General features: G+C 37.7%; 1 protein-coding gene and 1 long non-coding RNA gene across 3 annotated transcripts; both read right to left on the minus strand.

The window, feature by feature from the left end:
- Positions 1–1,724: 1,724 nt before the first annotated feature.
- Positions 1,725–1,890, minus strand: LOC104964598 (uncharacterized). The gene is made up of 2 exons (XR_800439.1): positions 1,846–1,890; positions 1,725–1,801 (listed from the first exon to the last, which is right to left on the minus strand). It is a non-coding gene; the product is annotated as an uncharacterized lncRNA (long non-coding RNA).
- Positions 1,891–3,106: 1,216 nt separating this feature from the next.
- On the minus strand, positions 3,107–13,762 carry guf1 (GTP binding elongation factor GUF1). Of its 2 annotated transcripts, none has more exons than XM_010793427.1 (17): positions 13,337–13,762; positions 11,897–12,008; positions 11,108–11,256; positions 10,388–10,468; positions 10,224–10,301; positions 10,058–10,141; positions 9,911–9,975; positions 9,619–9,822; positions 8,897–9,036; positions 7,986–8,109; positions 6,937–7,069; positions 6,089–6,232; positions 5,697–5,830; positions 4,896–4,997; positions 3,602–3,721; positions 3,459–3,495; positions 3,107–3,360 (listed from the first exon to the last, which is right to left on the minus strand). In XM_010793427.1, the coding sequence occupies exons 1-17, from the start codon at positions 13,520–13,522 to the stop codon at positions 3,226–3,228; spliced, it is 2,028 nt and encodes a 675-aa protein (XP_010791729.1). In that variant the 5' UTR covers positions 13,523–13,762; the 3' UTR covers positions 3,107–3,225. The 2 variants fall into 2 exon arrangements, with proteins under 2 accessions (XP_010791729.1, XP_010791730.1); XM_010793428.1 differs by lacking the exon at positions 13,337–13,762 and adding an exon at positions 12,575–12,685.
- Positions 13,763–19,297: the final 5,535 nt, after the last annotated feature.

Raw genomic sequence — 19,297 nt, forward strand, 5'->3', positions numbered from 1 at the left:
TATTGTTTTTTTTGTACATTTATAAGTAAGACAGAGAGCGATGACTTCCTAAATGTTGTGTAAAATAGAAAAAACTGTACCTTGTTGCATTGCAATACCGTACAAAATAATGTCACCACTGTACGATGCTTGGTTTTCATATTCACATTTTTAAGGATAGAATATGTCGTGCTTAAAGTTGTTATTGAATTTAACCAATTGTTTGTATATTGATCTTGGGTTTTATATACATTTGTGACTTTTAATATCATTTAGGTAGAGGCTTTGAATGAGCCCAACGAGTTTTCTGTCTCTTCATGCACTGTTTGTCATCTCTTATCTTTGTGTATTATTAAATTGTGCAAAACCCTTAATCATTAAACTATTTCCAACAAGCATATCAAATGCCATTAATCTTGTTTTTAATAAAAAAATGTTTTTTTAAATTACCGTAATTTTCGGACTATAAGGCGCACCTGAATATAAGCCGCAGCAGCTAAATTGAATGATGTGTGTACATATATAAGCCGCACTGGACTATAAGCCGCAGGTATTTTAATGTTTAATTACCATATGTATCGGTTCGTGCAGTCAAAGACAACCACGAGTACCACCTTTTTTTTGAAGTTTGTCATATACATCGTACTCAACCCTTTTGTAGTTCCCCCCGCCACTATGAAACGCGTCTAAGGAACAGCATCTGTGGTAATTATCAAGTCCCATCACAACACGGTCTTTTGTATGTGTAGGCATCTATATCCGGATTTTTGTGTTTTTCCAAATTTGCCTTTTCCTCACACGCGTATCTTATCACGCAACCACAACTCCTAGTCCCCCTTCGGTGTCCAAGTTTGGGGTGACGTCAGTCCGTACAGCAACAAGGGACCACTTTCTGTGAAGTGGGGTTTAAAGAGGCAGCCCCTAACGGGTGGCTAACTCCATACAATTCAGCGACAAAACCTATTTTCGCATGATTTTGTCATTGTACATGGCATTAAAACCTGAATATTTCGGCGCGGAAAAAGGGTAAAAAAGCTGCGACGCAATATATTTGATCCACGGCGATAGATACCCTGAATAATGTCGATTGCCGAGTGACCCCTGGGAGATTTAGATACCTAAAATGTCCAATGTCCAGGTGGGTGGAAATTGAGATTAACCGAGATACCGCGGCCAGGCGCGGGGGGTGGAAATTCGCCGCCCGAGGCGTCCTTTTCGACCTCCGGCCTTTTTCTCACTCTGTCCATCGCCGTTTTCATTTTACCTTGGCCTCTCACATGCTCTCTGTTCTTGCTCTCGTTTCTGTCTGTCTGTAATGCTCTCCTCGTGCAAAACAGGGGCATGGTGACCCAACTTTGGTGACGAACATCAGTTGCACGGGCCATGCACGCGACCCTCGCGTTGGGGACAAATTCAAACTTTCAACTTTATAAACCACAGACTTTGCGAATACATATGTCATGTCAAATGTGTCGTGTCATGTCAGACATCGACGATAAGTAGATTACTGCTATATACTCATTTATACGTTAGAACAACCACTTACCAATTATATTTACCCCTCGAGGGTTTGTCGTAGCAACGAAGCTAGTCTANTCTCTTAAAGAGCACCTTCGGGGGAGAGCATTGCAAAACTGGCTCCGGTAATGGTACAAATCTCAACCTGTCGTACAATGGACAGCTTCCCCCCCATCTATGTATATACTCGCATTTTAGACTCTGTTACTAACTTTATATCTGTAGACTTGGTATGTCTTAAATGTCCGGTTAGGATGTATTAGAACGAAATCTAAAATGAAATTTGTAAATAAGCCATCTGTATGTAAAAAACCACCTGTATGTAAATTGTAAATAAGCCATCTGTATGTCAAATATGTCTTATATGTCTTAAATGATATGATGAATTGGAAATGGGGGACCCTGATGTAAACAAGACGAAAGTCTTTCTCTGGTCTGCATCCCCTTAACAATTGTATGTTTTGAGCTGTACTGTACTGTACCCAATATACAAGCTGTTAATAAACTTTTCAATCAATCAATCAAAACCGAGGTCACAATATCAATCGATCCAGCAGAAGATTTGACATAAAATTAACTTACCAAAGCTGAAGATGTTCAACTTCATTCATTTTCTTTCCGTTTTACTGAATCGCTATAAACTGCTCCTCTTCACATCTAAACTTTTCGCGGCACACGTACTTACAGCCAATCAGCTCTCTGAATTACGAGATGACGTTTGGTGGGTATGGCAGCACTATGGTGATTATTTTTTTGCGGCACTAATACTCTGAGCATGCGCAGTGTAGTTTTTACAGAACACGTTCATTTTAACAGCAGAGAGAGGGGCTTGCCCCACATCGCTCAACACGGCTCAATAGGCACACTGTAGTGTTGACACTAATTAGAAGAACGCAGACTAAAACAGCAATGTACAGACGAATCAGATGACTAAACATGATCTGTGCCCCCCCACCTAGTGTCAGCCCCTAATGACGAGTCGCCACTGGCAATGAGATCTTTTCACGGGTGAAAATTCCCTTCTGCTTCTGTTTGAGCTAATGCTGCCATCTAGTGGATAAACTGCTTAATTGTCTCAGTTTCTGTCGTTTCATAAAGTCTCCAAAACTTATGATTAAATAAGCATATTACGTTTTTTATACAGGAAATGTTTCCACTGGCATTATCAATGTTTTGCTGAATACAGAGCTAAACAATATTCTTTAGTTATCTGTAAATCTGCCAGTTATTTCTTTTGCTGTCTATAAAAACTGAAATTACAAAAGATATTAGCAAATTATCAAGTTTATCAAATAATTATAAAGACTATTAAAGCTCTAGGAATACAATCATTGGCTACTAACTGCACTGTACAGTAATGTGTACTTCAAACAATAGCAACTTGTTCAATAATAAATGATGTATTATACATTCCTTTACAAAAAAGGAGGCTAGATATTCTGCTATTTAATTATGACAGATAGATATCACAGTTAGAACGCATTCGATTTATAATATTTGAATAACATTTGATCTTTAAATTCCTCTCCTATGTGTGTGCACATATAAAAATAAATCTGTAAAACTAAATAATGGGTGCATAATGTGGAAATAGGCACAAAAACAAAAGTTTGCGGAAACAATGTCTATTTTATTTCGAGAAAATCTGGCAGGGCCTTTTAAAAAAACCTGCTGCATATGATAATGATATCAATATATATAACAATAAAATACTACTACGACTTCAGTCTATTTCTCTTTCCTCTTCAGAACATTAATGAAAGCGTCTTTGGGAACTTCCACGTTGCCGATGCGCCTCATCCTCTTCTTCCCCTCCGCCTGTCTCTTCAGCAGCTTCATCTTCCGTGTTATGTCACCTCCGTACTACCAGGACAAACAAACATACAGATTTCAACACTAGTGTTAGTGATGCATTTTTTTTACTCAGCAACTTTTGAGAGTTAAGTTCAAATCCGACTTACACATTTAGCGAGAACATTTTTTCTGAACGCCTTTATCCTGAAAGAGTCAAATACAATTCATTGTTCTTTATATACTGTATATGCGTTGTTTTGAATCGTATATGAGTCTAACAAAGAAGCTTAGCGCTGCCTCTTGTACTTACGTTTCCCTCGCGATGACCTTGCTTCCAATAGCTGCCTGTATAGCCACCTCAAACATCTGCCTGGGTATGGAGTCTTTGAGGCGCTCACACATGGCTTTCCCCATGTTGTACGCACGGTCTCTGCAATGACAACACACCGGTCAGAACCAAAAAACGACCAGCAAGAAGTGCCATGCATCAAACACCTCCACATACAGCAGCTGATAAATGCAGAGGACATTCAATATTCTAGCTTACCATAAATACTTTAGAAATGATATGAGGAAGGGTGGTAATAGTCAGCAAAAAAATAAAAAAAATAAAAAGACAATTTATGCGCAAAGATAGCCCTCAGAAAATGTATTTTCAAATTTGGATATTGTTTTCGTAAATGTGTGACTTTTGCCAGATAATCTTTGAATGTTTTTCTCACAAATTACTATCATTAAAATAAAAACAAATCTGAGTGTGTTTCTAGTACATTTAAAACTATTTTCTGTGAAAACATCCACATTTTCTTCTGTTAATTTATAACTTTTTGTTTATTTTTTTTCTGAATAGTTACCCCCTTTTTTTGTTTACATACAATTACCCTCATACATGCCATTGTAATTGAAACGAGTTTGTAATATTAATCTTTTTTTTTTCTTTGCTTTGATCTAGCTCCAAACACAATACACAGACAGAAATGGTATTCATTCTTTCAACTAAGACAAAAGTAAATAAGGATATTTCCCAAAATGTCAAACTATTCCTTTAATCATTTCTTCACAAGTATCTGCCCTTGTCGTAATTGGATAAAGTATTTGTATTACACAGATGTTCTGCTCTGTGATTGGTCATAGAGCAGCCGTTGTTGGTGGAGCATAGCACTCTTTATTTACCAGTCTGTACTGGCTTTGGTAGTAAGTACATTCAATTCAGATCTGCTGTGCGTCATCATTTCTCGTCCGTGAGTTTACTCTTTTGTCCTCGTCTCACATGGAACAAAGTCCTTGTCCGCTGGGTAAAGTCGTTATAATATATAATGTCACCACTGGCTGCCAGTAGGTCGTTTTTTTATGTTATCCTTGGTGTTTAAATACATTTCATGCCCCATAGACTGAGAAGAACTACTATAGTAATGAGGGACCACACAACCTTGAAATTATGTAAACTCGTAAAAAATCTGCTAGCGATAATAATTAAGCTAAGGGAGCCTGCTGGGACAAAGAAAAATGAGAATGCTGTCAAGCAGCGCCAGGGTTACTCCTCCTGAGACCAGTGAGGATCTTCTTTTATTCAAAAGGTTTCGTGAAGAAGGAAAAATGTTTACCTGTGCACAATGGTGATGAGTTCTTCCACAGGTTCCCCGTTCAGCAGGATATACATCTTTATCAGATCAGCAGCCTGGTAGCCTGCGCTCTCATAGTCAAAGCTACGGGAGGTAGAATGATGGGACGCTTTCAGTGTCAGCCATAAGTAATGCAATATTATTATTTATCCATCCACACTCAAAACAAACCTTGAAATGCATCATTTCATATATTACGTTTTTATGATGTGGACCCAGTGGTGGAAAGTACATTTACTACAAGTACTGTACTTGTAGTGCACACATAATACTTAGGAAAAACTTTCAAAAATATGATTATTTAGTATAAATTAAAACCATCTAACATTATATTTAAGTAATTAAAAGTGTGTTGACAGAAAATGAATTTGAATTAATTAAATATTTCACATTTCTAGATTCTTAAATGTGAAAATGTGCTGCTTTTGCTTTAAAATATTTGACTATTTTTCAAATAGTACTTTTAATCCTAATACTTTAAGTGCATTTACCTAATCATACTCAATCAATACCACATGTATTTATATCTGTAGCACCAGTGTTGAGAGACCATTTAGTATTTAGTACTATTAAATGTCATTTGTTTGGCCTGTGCTCACTATTTCTAAATAAAAGTTTCATATTTCTTATCATGTCAAATCTACTATTTTGTTTTACAAAGTAGTTTGAAAGACTTTTTCTATGTAGCACCAGTTAACCAAACTACTACTTTGCAGTAGTTTATCTTCTTCCAGTTTGAAGTTGGTACCCCCCCAACACTTAGTAGCACTTGCGTATTTGTACCTGGCGTAACCGGAGGACATCGATTTGAGCAGGTCGTAGAAATCCACAACGATTTCATTGAGAGGGAAGAGATACTTCATCATGACTCGCTGGTCGTCTATGTACACCATGTTCTGCTGGATCCCTCTGCGGTTCTTTGGGGAAACAACGATAAAACATCCTTTGACATTAGAAAACATAACAAACAAGGAGACACTTCTCTTAAGAGAAAAGCCCTCAAAATGAAAGTAGCAACGGAATTATAAACAAGTTTGTTAACACACAAAACACACATACTCTTTTTTTTTAAGTTGCTTTTTTCTTACAGATACTCAACCTGACCTAAATGAAAATGTTGCAGTGTAAAAATGATGGCCATTAGTCTGTGTGTGAATGTTCCATGCTGCTCTTACCAAGGCGAGGGTCATGATCTTGCCGGTGTAGCTGTCCGGAGTGAGGATGGTCCCCAGCACCATCGGCTCCAGATACTCAGACACAACGGCTCTATCTGGGAAGTGAGACGGGTTCACCACGGTGATCTCCTCACTGCCGTGTTCCTGCAGGGAGAAACATTTCAACCTCAAAATAAAACAGGCTTCAAAAGTTTTCATTATTTTAAAGTCACAATTCATCCAACAAAACACTCAACCCCACAATAATATAGCAAGAAAAAGGTTATATTTACAAGATAACTCATATATTCCCTGAGATTATATTCTCTGAGGTTAAAGTCACATATTTATGCAAAATAGACCGGGTATTAAAAAGTGGCTGTAAAAAGTTGCCTTTACATTCATGCTATATCGCTAACATTTATACCATCGTTGGGCGTTAAAGATCTCAACATTGTGAACATTTGTAGTTTAAATATACATTTGAAGTCTTCGTTTTCACTACATTTCTGCCAATGGGATTACAACATTTTGTTGTGGTATTGACTTTGCAACAAAGCATTCAGATTTTCCTCCAAAGTGTTCTATAAATTATTCAACAAATCCAGTAGACAACACCATGGGACAAATTAATTTCTGCTGAAATAGGCATAAAAAGGAAAAAGTAACAAGCGTATTTTGTAAAACAGATACACTAATAACCAATCAACAGAAGCTCTAAACAAATATAAAAATGACGCTAGCGATATCAGTGTGTCAACTCTCAGTCTACTCCAAATGATTCCATTAAAATATGACAAAGTATCTGTTTTCTTCAACCTTAAAGTGTACAACGGGAGCGTGTCCCATCAGGAGGAAACGTCTCTCACCTTGATGAGTTTGGGTGAAGAGAGCACAGCCTTGTAGGGAACAGTGGGGGCTGTTACTATCACTGAGGCGTTGTACTCCTGCTCCAGCCTCTGGTTGAACACCTCCATGTGCAGAAGACCCAAGAAGCCCAGCCTGCAGGAGCACAGGACGAACACTTACATTTTATAACTAATATTCATTCTTTCTATTTCAAAGAGCATGTTCAGAAAGAGATCATCTGTAAAACAGAATAAATATTCCAGCGCATCTTCATAGTTCTGAATCATCTATTCTAAATCAATACCACTAAAGAAATAATATTCAATTTCATCACCTGGACTAATATGACCTGTAAGGATCAATGAGCGCTAAAGTTTGGCAACACATGGTATGCAGAAAAGTTGCTGATTTTGTTATAAATCATATCATGTGATACCCAATTTGTGAAGAAACTGATGAAACTTCTTTTGGTTTATTTAATGACCTGCAGATCTGTAGCAGTTTGCTGCATAATCACCACCTACTGTTTTCTTTCATTGGCTGTGTTGGGTTATCACCTCATGTTATTTTGAGAGTGGATGGAGCAGCTACAATAGAAGCTTTGCTTAGCCTGATCGATCCAATCTCCATTCAGAAAACAAGCATTTTGAACGTGTTTGCTTGCCATCATGTTGACAGACCTGACATAGCATTGGTTTTTCACTAATTAGCATCATTAGGCAGTTATTTCGGAATCTGTTTATTTTTGGGTTCATAACACTGTATTAAACAAGATTCTTTCAGCCAACACGTGACATGCTAGAGACGATGAAGACAGCTCCTTGTGTGTTTTTGGCTGATGTTATGAACCTGGACATGATAGCATTTGGTTTCCCAACATATCTGTAACTCTGTAACAACATGCACAAAGCAGCAGGAGTGGTTATTTCGGCCATGGCGGGAAAAACCTTGCCGGCACGTCTAGTTTGAGTGACGCAAATAAATACAAATGATGCTGCGGCAAAACATGTCCTCCTTGTCGTACCATTAGGAGTCATTTTTCATTCTAATTCAAAGCAGGGCTCCTCACCTCCAGCCGGCTCCCAGGGCCATGCTGCTGTCTCTCTGCACCGTGACACTGGAGTCATTCAGGGTCAGCCTCTCAATGGCACTGCGAAGGGCCGGGTACTCTGACTGGTCCATGGGATACATGCCTGGGGGACAGGAAACAAATATGTAGATTGCACAACCTCAGAAAAAAGGACCCGTTTCATTTATTGTGTAAAGCACTAAGAGCACCTACTGTGCTAGCTAGTGAGACACGACATGCACTGAAGGGCTTTCACCTTTGAGTACATCCATTGGCCGATTAGGAAAGAAGCAAAAAAAAAAGCCCCACCTCATGACATAACGACTTGTATTCAATTTGAGTCTTTTTTTTTGTGGTTAGTTGCATCTTTGTAGTCATTTTGTGTGTCTTTGTAGACATTTATTAGTACATTTTAAACATGTCTGTATAGTCGTTTCAAGTCTATAGAGTCAATTTAAGTCTCTTTGAAGTCGTTGCGTCTCTTTGTTGTGTTTTGTTTTTTACTTTGTAGTCAATCTATGTTTATTTGTAGTGACTTGTCTCTCTCTGTAGTGTTTCTGTTTGTCTCATTGTAGTCCTTTTATATCTCTCTTAGTAGTCATTGTGTGCGTCTTTGTAGTTGGTTTAAGTCTCTAGGTATTTGTAAGTCTCTTTGAAGTCATTTTATGTCTCTTTGTTGTGTTTTTGCTTCCCTTTTTGGTCACTTTGTAGTCATTTTAGTCCTTTGATTCCCTTTGTAGCTTTGTTATGTCTCTTTGTAGTCATGTTTCTTTGTGGTTATTTTGAGTCTATTTCAGTTATAGGTAAAGGCAATACAAAAAGTAAAAAGTTTTAAAGAATCCTCAAATCCAGTTCACATTTTCACAGAGATTTTTCTCTGACAGCAGGAAGCAGATAATAAAACATCTTACCAGCAAAGACCATTGCTTTGGCGGGTTTAAACCCTGGAAGAGCTTCCACCGGGTGCTCTTGGAGGTAGAGAGTGTCCCCAATCTGCGCCTCCTTCACATCCTTCATCCCTGCTATTATGTAGCCTACTTGGCCTGCAAACCTAAACAAGAAGAGGAACAGATTCAAAGGTAAAACCCCTTCAGTGCATGTTTTTTCAAAAGCTAGAAAAGTAAGTGCACTTAGTGCTTTACACAATAAATGAAAGGGTTCTTTTTTTAGTGTTGTTCACAGCTGACCTTTCAATGCGCAACCAATCAGATAACAGCTGTATGTAGCGGCACAAGCTAGCATGGGACGTAGCCATAAAAAAAAAACTTAACCGGCTGTTTTCACCGCAAGGTTCCTCGCCCAACCCCGCAGTGAGCAAAGAGAACATTGCGTATTATGTGAATGCAGCTTAATAAAACAATTGATTATGGATTGTTTGATTTATACACATTTAAAAAAATGTACACAATGACAAAACATTTCCTGAAGCCTAGTATAATTAGTTTATTATCATATAAGACAAAAAAAAAAGCAACAACTGAGAAGATTGAACCAGCAGCATGTTTGGCCATTTTGATTACAAATGTAACTAAATGACCAAAATAGTTGAAATGATATATTCTGTAAATAACATCAGCTGTATTGGGTGAAAGAAGTGAAAGAAATGAATGGAGAGGAGAAAAAGTGAACATACAGCTTCTGTGTCGGGTGCTCAGCCGGCCGGAGGAGCCCCAGCTCGTTGACCTCGTAGGTTTTCCCGAGATACGCCGACACGACCTTGTCCCCTTTCTTGACCCGACCCCCGAACAGAGCGATGTTGGCCACCACCCCTCTGTAGTGGTCGAAGGTGGAGTCGAACACGAGGGCTTTAAAAGGTTCATCAATACTTGCCGCGGGCCTGAGAAGACAAGCACAAATAAAACAGCTTCACTTTTACGTGTCAAACGTGTTTCATGTGAGAAATAAGACTGAATGAAGCTGCTTACGGGGGGATTCTCTCCACAACCGCTCGGAGAACCTCTTCAATGTTTATTCCAAGCTTAGCTGAAATCTGGAGAAAAAAATGAAATTTGGAATTAACAGTTATTTCAAAGCGATACTGAAAATACACCTTTCATTATGCTACCACTCACCCTAATGCATTCCTCACATGGAATATCAAAAACTTTTTCAATCTGGGACTCCACTCGCTCTGGATCAGCATTTTTTAAATCAATCTGAGGGGAAAATGCAGAATTAAAATGACATTCTAAATAGTAGTCAAGCAGACAAATCAAAAAGGCATAAAGATATTTGTACCTTGTTGATGACAGGGACGATGGCCATCTGAGCTTCAAAAGCCAAGTAGAAGTTGGCAACTGTCTGCGCCTGAATCCCCTTCACATGACAGCAAAAATATTATATATAAGTACATCAACAATACTTTTCTGAGAAAAAAGAGAGCTATGAGTCTGGGTTTGTACCTGATTGGCGTCGACAATCAACAGGACCCCTTGGCAGGCTGAAATCGATCGAGAAACCTCGTAACTGAAGTCCACATGACCCTATAGAGAAGAGAAGCACCGGAGATTTAAAAACTTTTGGACATACAGTATCACACAAGACAAGAATATAGTTAACCTATTTTATTTTCATATTGCTCTCTTCAGGTCTTTAGAACAACACCAGAAGAGATCAAGAACAGACATTTTTTGTGTCAATGATGAAACAAATAACAATGAATTGGTTAAAAGATGATAAATGTTAAATGGAAGGATCCAGTGAACGAAAAATATATAATTGAAAAAATAATCATGACAATTGGAAACCAAGGTAATATATTTGAGGAAAGATGCAAACATTTTTAATTTCAAACATTACAAATGAGCCTCCGATTGGATGTGGATGTTTTAAAATAAATTATGTTTAAGTTATCTGGTAACCTGATTAATCTCTAGTAGCAGTAGAGGGAAAAATAATTGAATTCAAAGCTTGGTAATAAAGTAAAAATGTCTCACTATTATCTAGGTTTAGAAAACCTGCAAGAAACAACATTATAAGAACGCACCGGGCAGAGTTTCTAGAGTTTCTTCTCTTAGGACCAAAGTCCTGATGAACTACCGCAGCTATAGCAAAACAACCATGAACAACAAGGAGAGAAAGTAGTTCTTTTTTCCTGACATCACATCCAGCTTAGTACTGACCGGCGTGTCAATGAGGTTCAGGAGGTACTGCTCTCCCTCGTAGCTGTAGATCAGCGAGGCCGTCTGAGCCTTCACTGTGATCCCTCTCTCTCGCTCCACCTGAAGCTTGTCCAACACCTGCTTGTTCTTGTCAGTCTTTGCTATGGCACCTGTTAGTCAGTGACATCCAAAAAAATCTGAATCAGACATCCTTTATATACAGTAGAGGGATTTACATTGTTACAGTAAAGGGGACACTGCAGATAAAAGACAAAGAAATTAGTAGAGTAACATATTAAAGGGGCCCTATTATGTTTTTGGGGCTTTCTCTTTCCTGAAGTGTGTTATATAGGTTTTATACATGAAGATGGTCTTGCTAAAATCCCTGTGTTCCCTCTCAGGGGAGTTTCTCTGCCACACCTCTGCCTGAAACGCCTCCATTGGACTCTTTTGTATATTTATGTAACATAGTGACATCACAATTTAACACTCATGCTTCTATTGGCTAGCGCTCCAACACATTGTACATAGGCTTAGGGGAGGGACATCTCTGGTTGACCAATCACAACAGAGCCGGCCAGCTAACCAATCAGAGCAGACTGGGCTCTGGTTTCAGACAGAGGGTGAAAAGAGGTGCTGCAGCACAGGCAGTATGAGAACAATAAAGAGCTTTCTGAACATCAAAGCAAGGAGACATATCCCAGGAGAGGTAGAAAATACAGACATGAACCTGATTATGAGCACAATAGAGCCACTTTAAAACTAAGTTGGAAAAAAAGCTGATGTGCTCATGTGATGAAGAAAAAGTACCTGTTATTTCCAACAGCCTGTCAGCCAACGTGCTTTTTCCATGGTCAATATGAGCGATGATGCAAAAATTCCTGATTCTGTCCACAGGAAACTTAGACAGGTCAATCGTATCCTTAAAGGCAACAGAGGGTCTGCAGATTAGTATGACAGCTATTTAACAACTGCTGAGTGTAACAGTAACATTTGAAACATGTTTTGAAAAATATTCGGGCAGAATATACTTTCTTAATGGGGCACATTCAGAACCTCCTTAAAGGTAGGGTAGGTAAGAATGGAGAAACCAGCTCGAGTGCGCTAGAATTTGAAAATAGCCAACCGGAAAAAATCTGCCTCTTCCTTCAGACTTCCTTACAGAGCCCCTCCTCCAACACACACAAACGCGCACATGACCAATGAGGGCACGAGATAATTTTGTGCACAGATGGAAGCCTGACAGGCAGGTAGGCCATCCATCCTTTTTGCAGCGCCACGGCTTCCACAGATGACGTTTTTTTATGTATTTATTGTCAAAGCATTTAATGTATTCATTGCTATCAGGATCTTAAGAGCATTCCATGGAAGATAACAAAAAGTGTTTCTGAAGTTAATTACCTACCCCACATTTAAGTAGAAGTGTGTTATCATTATCAGCTAAATTAAAAAAATTAAATTTGTATAATGAATGAATCACAGATTTACCTTGAATTCTTGATTCTTTTTCTGCTCACTTTTTCCAAACATTTTCGGTAAAACCTACCAGTACTAGTTAAAAAAAACATCTACTTCCGCACCAGCCCAACAACCAACACTAGTAGTGAGTGATCAACTAGATAAATAAGACTTGGATTTTACTGCACAAGTTTTTGGCCTGCATTTACTTTGATGTGCCAAGGCTTCTCCCCATGTTTGTATTCTTTGTTAACCTCATGGGGCATGGGGGTTGAATTAAGTATCTATTAGTATTCAAGGTAAAACTGGTTGAGCAATTAATATCCAAATGATAATTTTTGGGGTTAGAATTTCTTTAACAGGATTCTGATAAAGTACCAAAATTAGAATCACCACGTCTGCTCAAGAAGAAAGGGGTTTCTCTTGGCAAACAAAATAAAACTAAATCATTCAGTTTATTATAAAAATGCACAAGCAAAATTGAAAGTAGAGATACATGGTTTTGAATGATTTTCAATCTTGTAAATAGAGCTCTCTGACAAAGATAGTGAGGTGAAAAGTATAATGTAAATGGTTTCGTAATTACGTAGGGCTATAATGTTACATATAATAGAAATACTCAAGCAAAGTACAAGTACCCTGAATTTGTACCTAAGTACAGTTCTTGCTTCCAGCCCCTATCTGTAAACAAAGGCTGCTTTTAATCTCTAATACTACTGTTTTACAGAATTATGAACGGGGATAAATGCACAGAGACCATGAATATGTTCCAGTATTAGTTTGTCAGCCTACCTTATCTGTTTTAGTGCTGATTATCCTGAAGCTGCTGGAGAACACAGGCAGCCTTTTCATCCAGCGGTGTCTTAACAGTGTGTAGGTCATATTACAGCTTTGTATTTTCCTCCTGTACTCTTTGAACTGTAAAACACGTCTTAGCAGTGGTGTGTCACACCACCGTTTAACTAGAGAAAGGGACATGTTGTCGTTAAGCTGCTGTCAGTTACCTTCCAGCATGAAGGTCCTAACTGTTAGCTGGCGATAGCTAGCTAGCTAGCTAGCTTTTGACTACTACTGTATTGTCATTAAACGTAGACTATGGCCACATTGACGGACCATTATATACTGGCATGAAGAAAACACATGCGTATCTTTTAAAGTAAATGGTACTGTAATAACCCCCGTGCATGAGTTCTTAGGGTGCTGACATTTTGGGTGACAGTTCAGCTGCAAAGACTTCTGGGAAATGTTATTGATTTTCCAACCAGAGATGATAAAAAAGAAACAAGATAGTTATTTGTACTACTTCCGTTTTCGTTTATACCGGTCAGAGCAAATTAGTCGTCCTTTCACATTTTATAAATCTTGTACTGTCGCTCTTTATTGTATCAAAAGGATATTGTAATAAAAAATGTCTTTGCTAAGCTAACCTTCAAATGCTGTGAACGTTGTCTCTCTTTAATTATATTTTTAAAATCATATTAAGGCTAAACATTGCAGCCTTTTTATATGTAGCTATAGTTCAATTGGCTCCTTATGAGCCCAATGGTCTAAATTTAGAATAATCTAATCATAGGCTATAGAAATCGATACTTTTGAATCCCTTGAAAAGCCTTGGAGGAGAATGATTATCTTGACACATTTGTATCTTTGGAAATCCGGCAGACGGAAGTCCCGCCTACTCAAGCTGTCAAATGAAGGATACAAATGGATATCAGTTGCTATGACAACGAAGCTACCTCTTGCACAAGAATAGATATCTGCTTCTCTTCTTTGTGCAACCAGAGGTAATAAGCCTCCATTAGCCCCAGTTTCTGCCTGAAATCATTGCCTCTGTCTTTTTTACTTTTTTAGATTTGTACTGAGGATTGCATTCGAGTACAGTACACCTCCCCTAATGATCATATTCCCCTAAGAATTATAGAAGCTGTTCCTAAATAGTCTCACTGTCTATTAGACCAGAGGTTCCCAAAGTGGGGGTAGCGAGATGATTAAAAAACAAAAAATAATATAAAAATGTTATAAATGTTTTCTTACAATTACTATTAATAATAACGTGTGCATAGACATTTTTCAGGGGCGGACAGCCATCTGTTTAATTTCCCCGCAGCGAGGCTCCCCCCGTTGATAATCCACTAGCGCAGTGTTTCTCAAACTTTTTCTTAAGGACCACTTAACCAATTAAAAAACACTCACGGACCGTGCACCTAACCCCACAAATATCCCAAAACAATAGGCCTGCTCAGTGCTTACCACTCCAACAGTACATAACAGCCTAATAATGACAGCTTAACCTTCTCTACATCGCCTCTTTCACACAAACAATCAACAATACAAATACAACTACAGATTGTATAAGCATTTAGTTCAAATGCGATTTAAAATGCTCTCAGGTTTTACACCTCTTATGAAATGTAGACTACATTTATTACAGAGTTTATATCCGAGCCAACAGACTCAGAGATCGTTGGCTACTGAGCGATATGCAAAATACACCACATGTATTCTTTCATCTACGTAACATTGCAAAAATCAGGCATATCTTGCCTCAAAACGATGCAGAGAAACTAATCCATGCATTTGTTACTTCAAGGCTGGATTATTGTAACTCCTTATTATCAGGGTGTACCAAAAAGTCAGTTAAGTGGCTTCAGCTGATTCAAAATGCTGCAGCACGTGTACTAACTAGAGTTAGGAAAAGGGACCACATTACTCCTGTTCTGGCTGCCTTACACTGGCTCCCTATAGAACACAGGATAGAATTCAAAATCCATCTTCTCGCCTACAAAGCCCTTAATTGGCAGGCGCCATCTTACCTTAAAGTGGACCTTTTATGCTATATTGGAAACATATATTGTAGGGCCATACCTATACAAAACATGTCTGTGAAGTTTTTTGCTTAAAATACCAAACAGTTCACCCATTGTAGCCATGCCTCATACTGCTCATACCCCTCTTTTGCAGCCCTGTTAGAGAAACGCGGATTTTGGGTCCTTAGCTTGTAAAAGAAAAAGAGAGGAGGCGGAGATAATGCCTGATCAGAATTCTACCGGAGATAAAGTTAAATTCTGCTGTGATAAAACGCCATCCTGTTCTAAACCACATCAAGGATTATTTCTGAAACAGTATGGCATACTGTTTCAGAAATAATCCTTGATGTGGTTTAGAACAGGATGGCGTTTTATCACAGCAGAATTTAACTTTATCTCCGGTAGAATTCTGATCAGGCANAAAAAACTTGTTCAAAAAACCGTTGACTCTGAGATGAGGGAACCGGAAGTGGTAAAATGCTAACTCACTTCCGGGTTTTAGGACACGTTCATGCACCATCCTATTAGAATTAGTTAACATTATGTAGCTTTAAGGTTTTTTTTAATAATTTGTTTTTAATAATTTGTTTTTAATAATTATTCTTTTAAATAGTAATATATATATATATATAACAAAATAAATCTTTTCAAAAAGAGGTGGGACATGTCCCTTGTGTCCCCAGTGTAAATGACACCTATGTTTAGCATCGTTATAGGGCCATTCTTAGTTTAGCATAGCTGTGAATAAGAATTCAAACTTAAAAACGTGTTATTGCTGCAAATTATTAAGTCAGTGGTTATTGAAATACTGTATATTTGACTATGACTCAATGTAGATTATTGTTTGAACATATTTTCATCAGAAGTTTTCACAACTCAAAAAGGATGAAGCAAACTTTTTTGTTCCTCAATAAGCCGAAGCATTTATTTTGTGTGCATGAAGAACTCGGCCCAATCACAGGTAAGTATGTTAACAAAAGTCAACTCCAATCTGATTCCAGTCTGTGTAACTTTACTTCAGCCTGACAGACTTGTCGGTGCTCTTTAATTTTGCCTCTCTGAATTTCATCACACGTAGATGCACATAAGGAAGCAGCTGAATGTGAGCATCAGAGCAGACTGTGGTTTGCCCTTGCTTCATTTGTTTATGCTGCAATCCAGGCAAAAAGAACTGCTGGTTATCAGGCGTAGACATCTGTTTCCTTCTGCCTGTAGAGCCTTGTGTTTTGAGGTTGTTTCCTATTTTTTGTTCAATAATATCACTGCACTGTTCTATCTTTGACTTGTTCTCAAGTATACTGAAAAGGAAATATATAGTCCACAGTTAGTGTATGATTTGTGTGAATGTGCTTCCATTTAAAGTAGTCTGCCTCTATTGTGATGTCTCTGCTGTTTAAGCCCAATTCAATTTAAGGAGAAAAATGTTGATTTAGGTTCTCAAAACCAGATCAGAAACAAAATAACAAAGAACATAGTGAAAGATACAACGGTCAATCAGTACGTAAATTGATTAATACATGTAATTGGGATACTCAAAATATTTATCTGTCTTTAATCATGATTCATTTAAATGTTTAAAATGCTAATATTTACGCGCTATTGTAATAAGGAAATGCATGACAAACTGGTAAGAGGAAATCAATTCGGAATTATTAGCAAATTATTTGTAAAAATGCATTGCGTCAATATACATTAAATGTCCATTAAAAGCTGTTTTTTTTACCACCGACAGGCTTGGAAATATTCTGATCCGGCAACATATAATCTAGTATATGTTCCCCTAATATCAAATTCATATTGTTATCCGTGCAAAATACCTGTCAGTTCCTCAACAATGTGAAGATCTCTTATTTGTTGTAGTCATAATTGTAGATTTGGCTGTGGCTATAATAAAGAAATTGAATTAATGTCCACTTTGTGTTTCATATTGATCAACGGTGGTGAATCTTTTAGAATCTGTAAAAAGAAAAACCCAACGTGTTTCAAGGTAAAATAAACATGTAATTAAATTGAGTGACAGATAAACAGATTCTCACTGCTTTGAAAAAGAGTTTCCTTTTGATATTATTACAAATATTCAACTAAAGCTGTGAAAAACACCTCTTTTAATAAACATGTAATTCAGCACCAAACATCTGTATAGGCAAGGCTCTTTCTTCACACAAATGTATATGGTGTTTGAATAACCTTTCAAATCATATTTTGCCAAATTACTATTAGAAATGATTTTTTTACATAGTGCAACAGCTTCAATTGTACCGTATACATACTGTACCTGAGCGAAACCTTTTAAGTCTAATATTGATTTTTGCAATGGCAAAATCTCAAATGTTGTGGGGAAAGTTATTTGCAGTGCTGTTTCGTATACTATATTTCAAAAGCGGTGAGAGGAAGGGACAGAGGAAGGTAAGACATTCATGGAAACACAGTCTGCCTGCTTCTCTTCCCCCTCTGTAACAATTTATGCTACATCATTAGCGAAGTGAAATGAAAAGCAAGGAGCTTCTTAATATCACATAAATAGATTCCCTGTGTCTTCTTTCTGTCTCCTTTCCTCTTTTTGCTTCTTTACCAGGATGTTTGACTTGGCTATTATTAATTGCTTATTTCCCTCCCTTGCCCCGTCACTATTTTTGTCACTCCTATCTGTTTGTGTGCAACCGTTTACAAATACTCTACTACATAATAAGATAAGACACAAAGTATCCAGTGCTATAAGAAACACTCTTGTTGACTCAGTTAACTTAAGTTTATGGACTGAACTGATGGTGAGGAGTTCAGAGCCCTCATTGCCTCAGGATATGTCCCGTTAACCAAATTAGTAGTTCTGACCTTTATTCTACGAGCAGTTTCTATACCAAACCTTGATAGAAGCAGTGAGATGAGTCTGTAAAAATGTATCTTCCTTGCCTTTTATACCAATCACTTCCTGCGTTGTCGCAGAAAGAATAATCGTTTGTTGGCTTTCAGCACAAACTGCTAATATTAGCATCCCAGCAGTGGTACACAACCTTGGTTGTGATTTAATTATCAATGAAAAAAGGGCCTATAACTTTTCTTAACCACTATTCCTTAACCTCAGTGAAAAGCACCATGGGGTTAAGGAAATATGTGAGAGCGTATTAATCAGGACTTAGCAAGAGACAGCAGCTGTGCTAAGAGAATCAGACTACATGTTTACTTTGCGATGTAATTATAATTATATATACAACCATTAACTCTAACAAATAACCCTTACCCTAAAATACTTAAAGAAACCCCATATAACTTAGTAAACATGTGAATTGTTGACTTGTTTTGATAATTTGATAGTATTAAGCCGTTCATAATTGACTTTTATTAGTTATAAAATGATATTTGTGCAAGTGATCTCCAACTATGGTGAAAGGCAAAAGTAGTAGGATAAAAAAAAAATACACTATCACCAAAAAACACTTAAATAGTCAGGAGAACTCTGAACTTGTGTTACAATCTCAACCAACAAAACCTATTCATTCTGCTTTGGCGAGATGGTGTTTAGTAACAGAGCAGCCTCGTGTTACTTTACAAATGGAAGAATTATGTTATTGGTTCCAACAAGAGACAAAACAGTTGAAATTTAGGGAAAAAAGATACTGGTAACCCAGATAGCAAAAGATGTTAAATCAACGTTGAATTATGGTCAAAAATGTTGATTTTTGGTTAAGGTTGAAGATTGATGGTGGATCAACCTTAAATGTTGAAAAGATGTCATTGAATCAACGTTGTATTGTGGTCGAATTTAATGATTGAAATGCCAACATTGAATCAATGTTGAATCTATGCTGTTTGCCTTTTCTTTTTTTCTTGATGGGGGAGGGAGGGGGGTACTCTGTAGGGGAGGGGAGGTGTAGTCTGTGTGTGGTGGTGGGGGGTGTAAGAGAAATATCCCACATAAATCCGAAAAATTCAGTAAGTGTTGAGGCCA

Source organism: Notothenia coriiceps, unplaced genomic scaffold (assembly GCF_000735185.1).
Source record: "Notothenia coriiceps isolate Sejong01 unplaced genomic scaffold, NC01 NC01_scaffold00037244, whole genome shotgun sequence".
Classification (NCBI taxonomy): domain Eukaryota; kingdom Metazoa; phylum Chordata; class Actinopteri; order Perciformes; family Nototheniidae; genus Notothenia; species Notothenia coriiceps.

Excerpts from the sequence above, each read along its gene's own strand:
- guf1 (XM_010793427.1), bottom strand. The coding sequence starts at position 13,522 with ATGTCCCTTTCTCTAGTTAAACGGTGGTGTGACACACCACTGCTAAGA. Across the intron at positions 10,302-10,387 it reads TGATTGTCGACGCCAATCAG|GGGATTCAGGCGCAGACAGT; the intron begins GTACAAACCCAG and ends TGTCATGTGAAG. Across the intron at positions 8,110-8,896 it reads CAAAGCAATGGTCTTTGCTG|GCATGTATCCCATGGACCAG; the intron begins GTAAGATGTTTT and ends CCTGTCCCCCAG.